Source organism: Podarcis vaucheri (genome assembly GCF_965113315.1).
Source record: "Podarcis vaucheri genome assembly, chromosome: 6".
Classification (NCBI taxonomy): Eukaryota; Metazoa; Chordata; class Lepidosauria; order Squamata; family Lacertidae; genus Podarcis; species Podarcis vaucheri.
The window spans coordinates 26,155,622-26,174,134 of NC_138764.1; the positions used below are offsets into that span (position 1 = coordinate 26,155,622).

The following is an 18,513-nucleotide window of genomic DNA, read 5'->3' on the forward strand; positions in this document are numbered from 1 at the left end:
TGCAAAGTTAAGTTTAATCACTTCTTCAGTATTAGGATTGAAGGCAGTCTCTTCCCTGGACAGATAATCACCAAGTATTCCTTAACTACCAATACAAGTAGTAGTTACTAATCATGTTTACAATAAGCCTGTAAGAGTAGGATGCCAGCTAGATTGCTGATGGAAATGTAGCTGCTCTGCAGAGGAAATGTGAACTTTTCACAGAAATAACAAGTGGGAACTTTTCTGCAGGTGGGACTCATAGAGGATGTCAAAAGGCAGAACAAAGGGGTAAACCACTAAAAAGCTGTGGCAAGGCCTCAGAGTGGTGCTCTAAAACATGGTTATATGTTTAGTACTTTTTGTCATCAGTCAAAGTTTTGTATTGTCTTACTACAATGACAACCACTATAGCAGTTTACTTAGTGAATACCTAAAATAAACTGCTTTAATAGTTATAATGGAAACAAAATGAGATACATTTTTTTGTCCCAAAGATGATCAGTGTCTAAATGTTATTTAATACTAGAATATTTTGTTTTTCATGCTTTGGAACTGTCATTTCTCTAGATTTTACAGAGTAAATAGATCATTCAACTTGTAATGTTTTAGAACAAAAGTACCTAACAAATTAAAATAGCATAAAAAACATTTTGAGAAATCACAGCAATCTGTATCAGTGGAATTAATCATGCTGACAGGGTATAAACAGAGGTAGAAAATGTGAACCTAGCACAGGAAGATAAAGCTGACTTTCCAGAATGTCTGCAAGTCAGGCCTCAATACAAAATGCAGTTTAATTTCCTCTAGCCTTTGAATCAGACTACTAAATTGTACAGAGGTTCCAATATCTTCTATAGGAAAGGGAAGAGTCCTGGTTCTACCAAAAAAAACATCTTGAATTTTTTAACTTGTAATAGGTCAGTATTAAACTTAGTACAACGAATACAAAAGATTTAAGTTTATCAGGAAACCACCTGGCCCAAACAACTGAACTATTCCTGTCTTGGGCCTTTTTTCTGCAGGGAAGTAACCTAAAAATGAGATACAGCTCCTCCCAAAATTTAGCCTGTATTCTTTTGGCATACTATTTTGTATTAGAAAGAAGGAAGTGGAAAGATAACCCCACTCCTTTTCAAGCTAATAATTTGGTGGGGATGGAATGCCATTCATTTGCTCCTTTCAATTTAATAAAGTGAAATTAGTTACAGTACTATTGCAAACACCCTTTGCATTTTGTTGTTTTGATTCTCTGTTCAGAAAAACAGCACATAAAATGCAGGTTGAAGACAAAACTTTTATTGAGTTTGTAAGACCACTTTACATCAAGTATTTTATGGTAAAAAAATCAGACTTTACTAAAAAATGTTAATTTTGGGTATCACTGTACAGTTTACACAAAATGAATGCCATATATGAATATGAAGTTCATTTCCCATGTCTTGGGGACACAAATGGAATCACTTCATTAACATGGCTCACTTGACTAAAGTGCATAATAGCTGTTTAATGGAACTATCATATGGAATTCAAAAAAATTACCAGTGTGATGGGTACAAGAGAAATTGCCTTTGTGTAAGGTGTATTAAGTCAGGGAATGCAAGTATTTACACTAGGAGTGACCAACATTACATCTGAGTAAACAAGCAATACATAAAGTTTATTGAATGTTGAACATGATAGTTCCCTTGTAGTTAGTGACCTTGTGTTCTTTTTCCCTTATGCCAATTTGTTCTCTCCAAATCACTCATCTTTTAGGACCGACACTTTTTAGAACTAGCATTTTTTCAACAATTTTGCACACTAGTTTAGTGACCTACTTAAACACACTAAGAGCAAACTCAATTTTACCTAGATCACTGTATGTTTCAAAGTAAGTTTTGTTGTGTATTCTCTTTGCATTATTTTAACAGCAGCTTAAAAAATTAAATATTTACTTGAACTCAATTAGAACAATTCAAGCTAAATAAAATGTTTTATGAAGCAGCGACAAGTTACTTCCAGGTACCATAATACAGAAGAAATGGTTCTCATTTTAACAATTCACACATATGATTTAAATAATAAGAATGAGTTGCGACATATCTCCAAGATACAAAATTCCTTCATTTAGCTAACAACTTAAATCTTTCATTATGTTTCTTGAGAAAGATAACAAACATTGACCAACTCCAGGGAATTCATAAGAACATCAGTGGTTCCACAAAGGTCAAGTAACTCTCATTAGCTTACTCAAAGTTGTTTTGAAGATACTGATTAATTCTAGTGACTAACCTTTTTTGACATTTGAAGTCCACTACTAACTAACTGTCAATATGTTTCTGAATTGTTGGCAGCCTTCACTCCAAATCCCTAAAAAATTCTTTACAAAAATAAAATGGGTTGTTTATGCTGTCAGAAAATGCTTTGTCAAAACTGTTGCATAGGCACATTACATGTTTCATTTGTTCAAATTTATATGTACCAGAAACTATTCCACCAAAATCAATGAGTTCTGTCTTAACAACAGCTGAATGAAATGGACTAAAATGAGATGACTTAAAACAAGCTATGCAGACATTCTGCATGACCAGCACTGCACTGCACTATACCACATGTGTGGCAGTTGCAAACACCAATGTGTGTATCAGGTAGAACAGGGCAGATACCTTTTAAATGGAGCAAGTACAGAGGTAAGTTATTTGCTCATATCCATGCCTCATTTACACTGGGCCTGAGTTAGCAATTCTAATTAAAACACAAGACTCTGGTTTCAGATGGGGTGAAGAAAATTATATAAAGTGCTTTTCTTGACAGCTTAAGCATAATAGCAGTTATGTTAGCTGTTTAATGGTTGTTCTTAAAGCTTTATAAGAAATCGTTCCGACCTCCTTTTTCCTCAGGAACAAGGCACTCTTTTAAGTGTTAAACGGTTTGATTTAATATTGTATGAGCTAAACAACATACTACTGTATGCCCTAAACTTTTCATTACTGGTTATTATTCAATGAGGTCACCTATGATGTAGTACTTTTATTTTTCAGTACACACCAAATGTCAGCAAGAATTATCTTTGAATACTATAAAGTTGTACTAAGGGTTCAAATCTTGTCAGCAGTGAGGACTATGTAATACGATACAGATTTAATTTTGTGAAAGCTAGTCACTCATTTTAAGTAATAAACTAGTTCTCACATGTGACTTAGCCTTAAAGTTGCACACATTTGTAGCAGTATTTAATCCTATTTCTTTCAAAGCACAGCTGACTGGCTCACTTCCTTGAAGCAGCTGTTCCTATTTTGTAGCAATTCTAGTTTGACAGGAACAATTAAGTCAATACTCGAGAGGCAAGATTCTCACTCCCAGAAAAGGACTGAAATAGATGTGCTTGTCTTTTTAAGGGATTAAAAAGCAACAGCAGCCAGGTTGCAATTAGAGAACATCACTGAATGCATTTCTACATACCGACAATTGATTTCACCATATTAAAGTCAAATCAGATACCATTTGTCCTATCTTCAAAAAAGGTGCTTTGATTGACACATAGAACAATGTAACAAATCTACCAACACATACACAATGGCTGGCAAAGTACTTGAAGAAGAAAAATTCGCCCTTATACCACAGGTAGATAACAGAAGAGGGCACTTTCAGTATGAGCAACCCAATCTGACAACTCGGGTCAATGGAAACTTGTGTTTTGGAAGCACCCATCTTCAATAGTATTGGGAAATAAGCAAGCTCTGGAGTTCCTAGAATTCTGCCACTGTAGTCCAGTTCCTCTAGCGTTTAATCACCACTTGCTCATATGCTCCAGATCCAACCCTGAAAAATTAAAGGCAGTAGAAAATACTGGAACAGAACTTTACACTCTTGAACAGGAGGAAACTTGATATTTATTACAAGAGGCTAATTGCTGCTTTCAAAACACAGCAGCCTATGTGTCTCTGCAATGTGTGATGTTCATGGCCAAGTGAGTGGTAGCTAATGAAAGGGAAGAGAAAAGTCAAGGCTCAATGTTACCACATCACACATTTTTTGTTTTTTTAGATATTATAATATGAGAGAAAGCTTGATTTGTTTTTGACCGAGAAGACTTGGGTATCTCTTGTAACATCTAGTTCTATGCCCAGTATGTTACCTAATTTGAAACAAATACCCACAAAATAGAATCAATGGTTTAATTACACATGCTTGAACACTGGGAGTTGGATTCTTCAGTTAGTTGCACTTAAACTCTACTGAACTCTGTGGAACACATTAGGTCATGACTAAACTTCAACACTGATTTCAAGGGACTGAAATTCAACCAACATTCTGGCTCCAACCCAGTTTTTCCATGATTCCCAACCAATAACTCTATGCTGTGGTCTGTGCCAAGGCTTTGATGCACATGTAAGCTATTGATAATCACAGACACCATATGTAACACTGAAATCAGATTACAAACACTAAATATTAAAGATATATTAATAAACCATCATCAACAATTCAATCCAGTTTTGGAAAAAAATATAATTTCCTCTTTAGAACACTGTTTAAACAGCAGCAGGCCCTTTTTTCTAGCAAAAGGTGCACTGAAGACACTGCAAGTCATAGACACTCAGTACCTTTAAAATAAATCCATGCATTCAAGTAATTGAAGAAGTCTGCCGAAAGCCTTGATGACAATGGCAAGCAGGACAAATAATTCTGTTGTCATGGAATGTTATCATTGCTTTTCACATCAAATGAGGAATTCATCTCAATCATCAGCCTCACTCCTAATTTTCCTGTTCCCTCCCTTTCCTTCTTTTATATCTTGTGCATTAGACAGTAAGCTTGTGGACATGGATTGTGTTGCTTTTCAGATCTCAGCACGGTGTTAAAAATGTTTAATAAATATATTAACATTAATGATCAATTTGCATTTCAAAATTCTACTGGTGGTCAGTGAGTATTACAAGCCTGTGGTAGTCAGGTGTCATGAAAGAGCAGTTCAATTTTCAAATTACATACAAACAAAACCAAAATGATATGTCCAGATGATTTCTGGAGCGTGTTTCCAAATTTTAGAATTGCTTAGATGCGGTCTTTGTTACTTATTGTGCAGTAGGTAGGGAAGATATGTAGAATTAGTATACATACCTATTGGGTAAGTGATGACTTCCAAAAGCAGTGCTCCCTCCAGGGCCTACAAAAAGTCTTAGCCCTTCCTCTGAAAAAGAAAAAAGTCAAATTTCATAACATGCAATGTTATCACACTTGACTTGGATCTAAGAATAGGCTTGTAGAACTCCATTTGTGGAATGGACCTTTCCTGCCCCTTTCCTTTGCGGTGCAACTTTCTGCACCCATGAAAACCCCAGTCCCAGGATTCAGAAACCCTTGGGAATGATGTGGGAGACTGCAAGTGGAAAAGGGAGTCAGCAGAAGTTGCAGGTTCTCCCTCCCTTCTGTGAGCAGAGTTGTCTTCTGCTCATGGTAGGATCACTTTGGACCTAACTCATTTGGAATACAGGCCCACTCAGGAATGAGGAAATTTGGAGCCAGTAATTTAATCAGGTTTCCCCCCACCCCACCCCCTGTGCTTTACAAACCTTCTGCACTTGAGTCCAAACTGAAGTCTTGACTCTGCAATATTTTTTCAACAATATCGTCTGCATCCACTCTGGTGGCATCAACCCTTTTTAGCTGTGATTCCACAGAATCTTGTTTCACTGGATGCCTATGAAATATTTATTGTATATAACATTTAGATCACAGTGCAATTCTAAAATATTTCTGCAGAAGTACCTGAGCAAACTGGAAAAAGTATTTTGCAAGTCTTGTACCTGATGAATTTTTCTGAGGTTGTGTCTTTCACAGGCACTTCCAAATTATCCTCAGTGCTTTTGGTTTCAGCTTCTTCGCATGGCTCGAGAATACTACCTATACCAGTTGATGTGCTTCCCACAGAAGTATTTCTCTTATGACAGAGATCAGAGAAACTGGATGATCTGGAGTGGCAGGTGCTATACCCTAGAAGAGAATGATTCAGAACTACTATTTTGATGCCAAGGCTTATACTTCACTGAATTGCAGGATTTTGGTTTCCACTTCTACCTTGAATATGACACTCGTGTCAAATATTTGGAATTCATTTGGTTAGTGAGAGAATCAGAAAATAATTTTACTTCCAATACAGTACATCAAAGAGGCAGACACAGTATCAACTTAAAAATAATAATTAAACAATGAGATGCACATGACCATCTATGAACATGACATTTTACAAAGAATAAGGAGTCAGGTCTGTGTTCCCATGGCAATTCTAATCTAGAAATAGGCACAACAAAGAAAGGAAAAAAATGGAGGAAGGGGAAGACTATGATTATCACAGTTAAGTACACAAGTGTTCAGATTGGGCCAGATTACTGGGTTAAATATATAAATGAGACAATTGAATCTAAGTTTAGGACAGGGGGAGAAAGGGACTTAATAGAATGAGAGGCAATCAGATTGCAGTTTTTACCTATTCTAAGGCAAAGGAGACAGAAGCAAATTCTTCCTCAGAGCTCTGCTGTGAATCTGGAAGTCATTCCTTGCAACAAGACACTGGCATTGCAATGTAGGTTCATTACCACTTAGGATAGCTAGTTAACAAGCCGAAGCTTGTTTTCTACAGATATCCAGGGGAAAGACTATTGGGGGACTGAGGATAGGCCAAAAGCCCTTGGTTAAGATTATGAAGGGAAAACTTGCTCCTTTCTTGTCCTGTATGGCTAACTCTCTGCTTAATATACTTCTTCCAGGGAAGGGGCTCAAAGAAATAATTAAAGCGGCAATTTGGTATGTATGTATGTATGTATGTATGTATGTATGTATTTAGTTAGTTAGTTAGTTAGTTAGTTGTATACCACCCTATACCCACAGGTCTCAGGGCAGTTCATAGCGTAACATTTTTAAAACAGTCTCTTTGACTACTCTGACTAATCTCTTCCCCAATTCACTCTGACTGACTTTTCTGTGCATCATGTGTAGCTCCTCAAAAGTCACAATACCCTGGGGACATCTTTTGGGCTTCCTGATGACTCAACAGTGGTGGCTAACCTTCAGCAAGCATAATAATTTGCTTTAAGTGCTTGCATTGCACTAAAGAAATGCAAGTTTGTCTTGCTTCACTTCGGCTTTGCCACTCTAGTTACAAATTAGTCACTGACATTTCCTTTTAATTGGCATTGCTCCTGGTATTTTAAACAGCAGCCTGACGTATTTGAATTCCCCTTTAAGGAAAGGGCCGTAGCTCAGTGTTAGAGCTTCTGATTTGCATGCAGGAGTTCCCAAGTTCAACTCCTGTCATCTGGGAATGTACCTTGTCTGAAACCCTGGTGGACAGCTGTCAGTCAGTCAGTAGAGACAATACTGAGCTAGGTGGACGAATGGTTTGACTCGGTCAGTATAAGACAGCTTCCCATGTCCCTTGGAAATAAAGCTTTTCCTATAATGGAGGTTCAGTAGAAAGTGTTAGCCGTTTAATTTCACAACGCAGTTAAAAACACAGGAGTAGCATTTTTTAAAGTAATGCCTACCCCTTTGACCATTTTTGTAATTCATGTCAAGGGTGTGCTTTTAAAATGGCTTCCACATAAAAGCCTTTGCTGTTAAAATTGTTTTCCCATTTTTCCTTATATTGTCTGTAAATCCATCACAGCTTATAAAAAAGCAGGAAATTAATCTCATGGGGTGTTTTTTTTTTTTTTTGCTAAATCTACTTAAGTAATTAATAGTGCACATCAAGAAACCTCCTACCTGAAACTTTTGACTGCTGGCTTGCATAGCTGGAGGTTCTAGAATGCCCACATGCTCCAAGTTCATCTGGGACAGACATGCTCTTGGTTGCGAGATCTGCAAAAAATGAAGATCAAGCAACACTGCTGCCAAATTACTTCCTCAGATTAATCGTCCACATTGAGTAGTGATAGACTTGCTTAAAGCATATACTTTCTTCAGCGGGTAATTCTCAGTAGTTTTAGCCATTACATTATATCAAGGAAGTAACATGCGGATGAAATTATTGCACCAGGTTTTCAAATTATTTGTGTAGTTTTGACTACATTGTTTTCCTGATATAATTTTCTAAAATGGTCAAGAGCTGAAATGGAGAAAGATTAGAGAGTTTTTATGTAGAAGATGGGCTATATAGCGATAAAGGGGTAATTTCTGCTGGTTCCTTGATTGGGTGAAGAGAGATTAGCCACATCCCTTTTTATCAGCACAACACAAATAAATGGCTAGGAAGGCTATATTTTGCACCCATAACATTATCTAATGCAGCAGTGGGAAGCCTCCACTCCTGGTCTTAATGAGGCTTGCCAAATCTCTGAATTTGAACCCCATCCAGATCATTTTGGGCAAAGCATTCTAACTTGGCAGTCACCCTAAAGTCATATGAAGTCAGGTGGGAAATCTGTTCTCTCCAACCATAGCACTAAGCACCACAGAACTAAGACCAGGGAAGAACCTCTTCTTACGGCCAAGATTTGAACTTTGCATCAGATGCTGCCATATTTCAGAATGGCCAGAGAGTAAGACATCTAATTGATTTTCAGCCATGTGTGGGTCATTTATATGGCCCTGTATTTTTTTTTAAAAAAAGCCAACACTAAACTTGAGATCAGTAATTTCTAATAATGAAGAACTGATCTACATATGCAGAAAAAGCATATAATACTGTTTCTCCTGAGATTGTACAATTCTTTACTTCCTTCCTATATACAGAAAAACTGTAAGGTGGTCCTTGTGCAACGCCAATTGGAGGATTTGTTGCGCCACATCACAATGAGAGCCAGTGTGGTGTAGTGGTTAGAGTGCTGGAATGGGACCTGACAGACCAGGCTTCAAATCCACACTCTGCCATAAAACTCACTGGGTGACTTTGGGTCAGACACTGTCTCTCAGCCTAACCTGCCTCAAAGAGTTGTTATGTGGATTAAATAAGGAAGGAGAGAACAGTGTATTCTACCTGGGACATAAATGCAATAAATAAATAAGTCACAAATTCAGACTTGTAAGAAGTTAGGTTGGTATATGGGAGCAAAAGAGAAGACAGACAGCACAACACCAGTGGCCATGGCATGCGAGAGAGAAGGTACGGGCACTGACAGGGAGAGAGTGGCGGCTTCAAACAACAGCAGAGGTTTGAATAAAGCAGGGATGGAAAAATACTGCAATGAAATAGTGGCAATTTTAAACAATGACATAGATTTGAGTAGAGTGAGCAGGTGCTGACACTGGGTTGGGGAGCGGCTGCTTAAAACAAGGTTTGAGTACAGCAAGAAGTGAGTAGGGAAAGGTTCTGTTGTGTTAGCTTTCTGATGTTAGTTTCTGTGTTGTACCCATCTCTGTTATTTCTCCTTGTTTTACACTAGTTAAAAAAAAAACTCCTCAGTGCTTCTCCATCCCTGCTTTATTCAAACTTAGGCTGTTGTTTAAAACCACAATTTTCCTCTCAAGTGTCTCTCCACCCCTGCTTTACTCAAACCTCTGCAGTTGTTCGAGTACAATGAGAAGGAAGAGACAGTACAAGGGAAAAATAGGCTGTTTTAAACTTTCCCCCCTTCCATTCCATAGCAGCCTCGTGTGTGAGGCAACCTTCCACTGTACCTTCCCACAATAAAATATTTCACTTCTGCTACCATGTGTTGTCTTCAACATGAATCATGCGGGGTGTGTGTAGGTGTGTTGGTGAATGGAGTGAGTAGGAGCACAGCACAACCCCTAGTAAAAAAACAACACACTTGTATACTGTAATTTCATTTTTAAAAATCAAAGTGGTTTACAGCAATTATCTATACAATAAAATCACATAGAAACTAAGAGCCACAGTTTGCTGGTTACCTATTGCAGAAAGCTTTTTTTTCTTAATTGTCTTCATAAGCCTAGCAGCATAAAAAATTCAGCAAATATTTAAATTTATTACAGAAGGCACCTATTAAATCTCTGTTTGAAAAGTATTTCATAGGATTGGGCCAATGATACTGACACTGAAGGCTCTGTCTTGTGGACATCAGATAAACTTCACCAACTCCAGGAACAACCAGCAAAGTTCCTACAGGTGATCTTGGTAATCAAGCTGGGATTGTAAGTGTTCAAACAGTCAAGAGTGCAGTGGGGTACTGCATGTTTGAATACTGCCCCATATTAAGAACAATCTGCACAACTGGTGCTGCAGGGAGGAGGAATCAAACTCCAAACAAGTTAGCTCTCTGTAGACAAGGTTTTCAAATTGTGGAGAATTCAATCATGTACCACTCTAGGAACTCTCAGAAATGATGCAATGCTTTTCCGAAATGTGCATAGTATCCCTGAGGTACACCTCTTAGTTATACCTGAGCAGGTTTTTTGTAGATAGACTCCGTATGAAAACAATTATGCCAAAGTGCAGTTTTCAACTTATATTCTAATACCAAGAGATGCCTGCGTTAAGTGGCATTGCCACTTATCTAAATGAAATTATTCTTTTTTATTTTCCCCAGGCTTCTACCATAGCATTGCTCCCTACCTGATATAGTTAGATGTGATGATTTTGTATTCTCTGCTCCTTTTCTATCTTCATTTAAGGATTCTGGTTCTCCAGCAATTGCTATAGACATTGCTGTGGATGGGGGCCTGAAATGAAACAAACAGACTGACATTAAAACTGGTCCTATCCCCTGTGCCTAGGGGAAACAAATATGCATTTCACATATACTGCAAACAAAATCCAACAAATTCCTAACATTTCCTCTCAGAATTATACAATATTATCTTTTTCAGTGCCAGGAAGACCCAAATAACTTAATTTGTAGATTTCATCTCTCTAAAAAACCTTTTTATTTAGCATCTTGGAAAAAAGCAGGATTTGCAGAACAGTGGCTATAGCAGTTAGTAGTTCAGCGTCTTATAAGTGATGTTTTTACAGCTGTTTCATGGCTTGTATTGACTTCAATACTAATTTCAATAAATAGAAGATTTATATTTGCCTTCTCCTTATGTTATATGTCAATCTAGCACTTCCTGTTGTTTTCTACTATCATAAAAATCTAAAGCAGTGAGTGTTTTGTGCATGCTATGCCTCACTCTGTAACACCAAACATAGCCATGCAAGATAACAGAATGGTTGCAAACCAAATAAAACAGCAATGTCCTGAACAGTGTGTAAGGCAGATTTAAAGAAAACAGTAAGCCTTTCAAATAAATATATGGCATAATTCCAGGACTGCACAAGGTGTGACCCATCAAGTAAAATAAATGTATTCTCGGACTACACAAAGGATAAACCCACCAAGTCACATGCAGCCCACTACTCATCTATTGTGGCATGCCAGAAACCTAACAACCCCCACCCCAGCCACATACGGTACTTGCATGCATGCAGCAAAAATAGGTTTATCAGACTCTTGATAAACCACTATACTGTTCTAAACACTGCTGATGTGTCTCTCATTTGTTTCAGTGGGGCTCTGCAAGACCATATGTGCTATTAAAATAGGGTTGTGCAGCTGCAGTGCTTGATGTATGCTCTCAGGCACCCTCATAAAACAGAGAAACCAATTTTAATCATTCTACAAAATGCTTTTCTGACTGGGTAAATTAACATCAGAAAGAACCGCCATCTGGATTGTCTAAAATGTATGGCATACTTGGAAAACAGTTCTTTTAATTTTTAAGAACTGAGCAAAATTGCCCAGCAGTCTTGAAAATATGAAACGCCTTCTATAAAAGCAAGATTTTTAAAAATAGTAAGCTAGCATCAGGCAATTTGTGGGTATCAATGTGGGGAGCAATGTGTCTGGTTCTCATCTCTTGCTCAGTTCCAAGGGGCAAATCCAGCCCCAAGGTCCTTCTAGCTGTCCCTGGGCAAAGCCTTGGATCCCAGCGTCACCATCTCTACATACTATTATGCACCACAATTTCAGCAAATTCAGATGCAGGCAATGAACTGTTAAGTCCCCTAATAGGCCCTAAAGAAGTCCCTCCATAGATTCCCATATACTAGTAAACTGTTGAAGAACAGCTCTGCCAAAGCCTATGCTATTGTTCATCCACAGAGATGAGATTAAAGAGGCCTTTCCTCAGGGTCACTGCCAGGCACGGACCCAATAACACAAATTGGCATGTGCTAATTTTTATATATAGATGCAAATTTAAGTCACTGAGTAAATGAAGATGTGTGGCTAGAGTCTTCCTTTGTAGAATGTCTGGCATCCCTATATGCAAATTAAAAATTGTGAGGGAGGAAAAGGCCAAAGGATCTGGCACCTAGTGCAAAAGGGGGTAGCACAGTAGGTGTGAGCCCCAACAACAACCCTGTGTTTCCATTAATGTCACCATGTCTGCCAGTGAATCAGGGGGCTAAGCAGTGTCCTCCAGCCCTTGCTGATTTCCAATTAGACGCCTTTCAGTGTGCCCACCATACTTTCTATGGTGCCAATGGTCTCAGTATTAAAAGTCCTCTCAAAAAAATCACAATGCACAAGGAATCGTTTGCTGTTCCTGATCAATTCCTGGTTGCACTGACTCAGCTTCCCCTACACTCGACATGTGCTCTTAAACATGCCCATAGTTTTTTATTGGGTGTCATGATTGCATAACCACTCTCTTGTCCTTTCTGAACAGAAGAGAGGTGTAATGAGCAAGTGTAGCAGTGACTGATGTAGGTGTCCCCCTCCCCAATTGTGGTTCTGTTTCTTTATCTGCTCTTTTAGATGTGGCATCCGTTTTGTCTTATGCCATATCCCCAGAGCATCCCTTTTGTGACAGGTACCCAAGACACATTCTCAAAATTCGAAATGTGTCCCCTGGCACAAAAAGGCTGGTGATCCCGGCTTTTGGGGGGCGAGCACATTTGCTGGCCAGAGCAGTAGTAAAAGAATGTCACCCAGCAGAAACTTTATAGTAATGTTTGCAGAAGAACTAAAGAGACTGGCCTGGAAACTAGCCCTTTGCTAACATAAAGTTAACCATTAAACTCAAGATTTTAGTGATATGAGTTCCAGCAACTCTTTATCAAGGAACTATTGTGTACTCAGTTATTATACAGTTCATCAATCATGATGGAATGAAGATGCTATTGGAAAATAAGTGCTCACCTCAGCACATTGTTCCAGTGCAAAATCAAAATGTTAATTCTATTTTAAAATAATAGGATAGCTTTTAGTGGCCTCAAAGGAATCTCTGTCATAAGGTAACACAGATAACATTCAGTACCAGTGATGGTTGTAGACAAGCTAATAAATCTGACCCAAATTAAATAAAGGAGTGTGTGATCTAGAAAGCTTCAGCAAACAGTTACTCACTAAACTGGCTATCCATACAAGATGCCTTTCAAGCTGAACTAAACTAAGATTTCAATTTTTAATGGGATTATTTGCATTCTAAATGCGAAGTAGTGGTTTAAAATTAAGTAGTTAACTGAATCATACGCTTAACACAGGAATGATGCAGTGACACAGAAGCTCTTAAAGTGAGAGCTTACAAATTAGTTCACCACTATAGCATCAGATAGCATAGAGGGTATAAGTAACAGCCCAACTGTTTAAGATCGGGTGTGCGCTCAATAGTGACATTAATATAATTCTTCAACTTGTTTTTACAGTGGTACCTCGGGTTACATACGTTTCAGGTTACAGACTCCGTTAACCCAGAAATAGTACCTCGGGTTAAGAACTTTGCTTCAGGATGAGAACAGAAATCGTGCTCTGGCAGCGCAGCAGCAGCAGGAGGAGGCTCCATTAGCTACAGTGGTGCTTCAGGTTAAGAACAGTTTCAGGTTAAGAACGGACCTCCAGAACAAATTACCGTATTTTTTGCACCATAACACTCACTTTTTTCCTCCTAAAAAGTAAGGGAAAATGTCTGTGCGTGTTATGGAGGGAATGCCTACGGGTGGCATGCCTACGGATTTTCCTCCTCTAAAAACTACATGCGTGTTATGGTCGGGTGCGTGTTATAGAGCGAAAAATACGGTAAGTACTTAACCTGAGGTACCACTGTATTCCACTATTTTTGTAGAAAAAAACCCCATTTATTTGTATTGTATTGTGGACAAAAACTCAATGCAGCTAACAAAAATCAGTTTAAATTAGCTTAAAGAGCTTCTTCACACATTATAGGCAATAAGCAATGCTAGCCAGAGTACTAAGTTACCTGTTTATTTCAATGGACATCTAAGGTATTTTAAAAGTATTTGCCTAAAAAAGCAGGACCATTGCAAATACATGTTTGCAAATGTGGCCATCAAGCCAAGGGTTGCCCCATGTCTTGTGGGAAACAAGCTTACACCTGATCTTACTATTACAACAACTCAACAACTTGTATTATCTTCATATAACATTTTCACAAAATTGATTTTACACAACTCCAAACAAGCTCTGAGCTTTTCATTGTTCTTCATAGCTTTCTGGGGGACTAACAGAATTTAAGACTGCAAAAAATTGTCTTCTGAGCACTTCTTCTGCTTGAGGCAAAAGTGACATCTGTTTATAATACTCTAGCACCAATACATTCTCGTTTAAATTGATCTTGCCCAGAAACACCAACTCACAAGAGAAGCATTTTTTAAAAAAGAGCCTCACTTATGATTAAGAATTTATGTTGTACTACAACACCCTTTTTTAAAAACAAACAAAACACACACACACACACACACACACACACACACACACACACACTGCCTACATCTAACTTTTGCAGCATGGCTGATGGAAATAAAAGCTTCCCAGCTGCATTGCTACAATTAGACCACTCACCAAGCTGCATGACTCATCGCAAAATACCTCATTAGTCTAGAAATCCATCCTAACCACATTTTTCCTTTTGGTGCAGTACACGTAAATAGTCTGCTGGAATAGGCATGCGCAGACACAGGGCCCTTTAACACTCCTGAAGCTGAAGACCAACACAGTAAAAATTACAGCATCATTAATCCCATGCACTTTGTTTTATATCCTTATTTCTAGGCATGCATTTGTTTTGCTGAGGCTCACTTTAAGAGTCTCACTTTATTTTAAGAAGTATTTAACACCATTTACACTTTCCAGAGATTAGAATTGACCTAATTTGTACTCAAGAATTTGTACACTATTAAAACTGCTTTTTTGTGTGTCCCAGGGATGGGGACAGGGACTGGAGTTTTGAGACAACTGCTGTGATTCAGAATCCTGAATGTGAAAGACCTGTGCAAGTTCCAACATTTTTGTTCAAATTCTATAGACGTGCTAAACCAATCCTGATTCCATTTAACTCTCCATAGCCTAATGTGTTCTTCCATGAAGATAGGCTAGCAACGAGAAACGGCATAACCAAACCCCCCTCCCTCACAAAGTGTGTACAGTAAGCCCACAATTTATGCAGGGTTTACGTTCCAGGGATTGGTCTAAAGCCAAAATCACATATAGTCAAAACATATTGGGTGCAATGGTGGATGCGACTGTCAAAAGGCTTTCCCCCCAGACACCTGCCCCTGTTTATTTTTATCCCCCCCCCCATGTGCGTAAAGCTGAATGTGAACAAGTTAAATGCATGCAAGCTGTGGGCTTACTGTACACAATACACGGTGTACACTGATCAAATATTGTATTTCTAATCCACTTTTTTTGCATTGCTAATTTACTCTGCACCTGTACATTCCTTTTGCCCCTTACATACATGGATTAATACAAGACTTCTTGATTTATAAAAAACCACATAGCATTATCTATTATTGCCCAAATAGACTATCTCCCCTGCCCTGCAAATGGGTGAACAGCGCAACTGCATGCAAAGTGATGAGCTATATCAAAGATTATTGAAGTAGGCACCAAGGATTGCTGATACCCAATAACCTTTACAACTTGGTTAACAACTTTTTCAGAGTATGATTTGTATGATTTGCACAATTTATTCAAGCATTCTAAAAGCTAATTATTAACAATACCTACAATTTCACCTGCTGTGTCATATGTAAACTTACGTTTTGAAGCATGGGTCTCCAGACATTAGCTGCATGCTGATCAAGACCTGTAAGTTAGGAAAAACAAACAAAAATAAAATCAGATTCAAATACCAAAAAGCATGAAATGGGAAAATCCGTGTCATACATCTTATATGTGAGTGGCTTAACTCACATGGTTACTGTGAAGATGAATGGCACAATTATCAGTAAAGCTATCTGCCAACTAAAAATATTCATGGAAGTTAATAATTATAGTTAGTCTGACAGAAGACAGCTTTTTAAAAGACACAGAATGGGCAAACATGCTGTCCATAAAAGCAATCCTATAATTTATATTACAACTAGCCATTTCAGAAGGAAAATAATTGCAACAACCGAATATTACACTTCCATAACAAAATTATTTGGCAAGGTTCAGCAGTAAGGAAGTGGAAAGTGTTTTTACCTTTTCCTTGATGACTATATTACAAGCCATGACTGATAGCAAAACTAGCAAATTCTCCCTAATATTGGGCAAACTAAAAAGCTACCTTGAAAATTAATTCTCTAATTAGGTTAGTTTATCTTATTTGCATGGCTGCATTTACATAAAACACATTTAATTATTTTCCGCCACTGGATTCGAACTGCATTGTACTTGAACATCAATTTCCAAACTTCTACTGGAGTATTGAATTATGACAACCCAATTGCTTGATTTCTTACCAGCTATCGTGTCAATGTTTCAATAAAAGTTACAGCTTTGGTAACTGAATGCTATCCTTTGCTTTCCCATTTAACATTAAGGAAAAATACTATTCTAAAAACAATGAAAAACAGAGAAAAAACACACACAATTACTTTGAGAATTGAATTATCCTGCCTTGTGTTTTTGGTATCATAACCTTCCAGTAAACAGCGACGAGTGGTATTTCCTGATCCAGCAAACTCTGCCAAGTTGAGGTCTGCAAAACCCAGCTATTGACAAAAGATGAAAAGTCAGCAATTACAGAACCATCAAGGGAAACAAACACTTTAGGCATCAAAGCATTTGTACTTTAAGAAAGAAGTTTCTCATAAAATGACAAAAGGAAAAGCAGGACACAGTTTTCTTAGTGCTACACAACTATTCCTTTTAAACAGTATTTGCAACATCCAGTATCCTTAAGGACAGGAATTATAAATTTGCAGTTCTTTAAATTAAAATTACATATGTGTAAGTAAAAGAAGAGGAAGTATTGTATTGATATGGTTGTGTCGTTACCTTTGCATAGGCCTTCCCACCTTTTAATTCCTGCAAGAATAACCAATGGTTATGGTTTAGTAATCACTATTTTCTGATGAAAAATGTCAAAGAGCTAACGCACAGCATGTGACATAAACATTTAACACACAGCAAGCAATACTACAGAATATTGAGGAAGTTTTATAAGTTGTAATGGGTTTCCTTAAGTCAAGAAAAAACACATTTTGAGGCCATACAATATTATCAATGCTATCAATAGTAATCAAAGGTAATTAAGCTGTGTAGCTCTTCTCCTTTACAGGCACAGTAGATCAAGATAATCAGAGAAGACCTTGCTGATGGTGCTGTGACCAGTGGAATGCCATCGAGTACAAGAGCAGGCTATCTCTGTAGTTGCACATCCCCTCTGGGAGCCATCGACTGTTGGGTGCCTGTTTACACAGGCTGTCTCCGATCATTAGCACTGACCCAATTGCCCTAGGTTATTGATATCTATAGTGTTTCTTTTTATATACCTTTGTTTCTTTTCTTTTTTTTAGCAAAAACATTTCTAAACTGCTCTGCGATTACTTGTTAATGCTAAGCAATATAAAAATATTACTAAATAAGTAAGACAAATTAATAGTTGCTTTGATTAGTCAGTGTTTTGGGCAGCGTGATATTTACAGAGGATTCTGTTAATTATATTTAGTGAAATCAATAGAAATAATATAATTAGAGTCTGGATGTACACAGCATAAACTAAAATGCAAATATTAGAAGAAGAGAATGGTCATTTTTACCTTCCGAACAGACACTCTGCAGATGCAGGGGTCCAAGACCCCTGTAGTGGCACTTGCACTCATTTTACACATAAATAAGAACCTCTTTTTCCAATGGACACAGTTTGCCTGCACCACTTCCCTGTGAGTAAAAAATAAATAAATAAGGAAAATATTGAACATTGACAAGAAAAACTGAACATTTTCTACAGAGGTAGGGTTGCCATATGTCCTCTTTTTCCAGGACACACCCTCTTTTTCATGGGTATGTACGGTAAAATGAGAGTAGTCATAGAAATACATAATTAAAATAGAAGTTGGCAAATGTGTCCTCCTTTGTGCTCTGTGGCAGGACTTAATTTTAGTTTTGACAAAACCAAGTTTCTCATTATGTATGGACCAGGGAAAATGGTTTAAAAACAAACTCTGCTTAGTTTAGCAAACCATCTTCATAACCCATGGGTTGAAGCTGACTGTTATGAAACTTAACAGAAGTTGTTTTAAACCACAATCATGGTTTCATACACAAGAACCAGTTAGGTTTTATAGAATGTGCAACTTAGCTCTACTGAAGTCCTCCCAGGTGCACAGGAGGAAAACATGGGAAGGGGAGAGCAGGAACCCAGGGTGCATGG

General features: G+C 37.8%; 2 protein-coding genes across 3 annotated transcripts in view; one reads left to right on the top strand and one right to left on the bottom strand.

Annotated features, from left to right (window-relative positions):
• The window catches only part of FNDC7 (fibronectin type III domain containing 7), a 184,844-nt gene that overhangs the window by 49,463 nt on the left and 116,868 nt on the right, over positions 1-18,513 (top strand). The window lies entirely within an intron of this gene.
• Positions 1,263-18,513, bottom strand: part of EEIG2 (EEIG family member 2) — a 36,237-nt gene continuing 18,986 nt past the window's right edge. The window contains exons 2-11 of one of the 2 annotated variants that reach the window (XM_082227971.1): positions 17,900-18,020; positions 17,136-17,165; positions 16,733-16,849; positions 15,911-15,957; positions 10,481-10,587; positions 7,729-7,824; positions 5,772-5,958; positions 5,538-5,665; positions 5,086-5,155; positions 1,263-3,783 (exon numbers count right to left, since the gene is read on the bottom strand). In XM_082227971.1, the coding sequence (XP_082084097.1) occupies positions 3,741-3,783; positions 5,086-5,155; positions 5,538-5,665; positions 5,772-5,958; positions 7,729-7,824; positions 10,481-10,587; positions 15,911-15,957; positions 16,733-16,849; positions 17,136-17,165; positions 17,900-18,020 (946 nt within the window). In that variant the 3' untranslated portion in view covers positions 1,263-3,740. The remainder of the gene's footprint in view (positions 3,784-5,085; positions 5,156-5,537; positions 5,666-5,771; positions 5,959-7,728; positions 7,825-10,480; positions 10,588-15,910; positions 15,958-16,732; positions 16,850-17,135; positions 17,166-17,899; positions 18,021-18,513) is intronic. The other variant, XM_082227972.1, reaches the window with a different exon arrangement.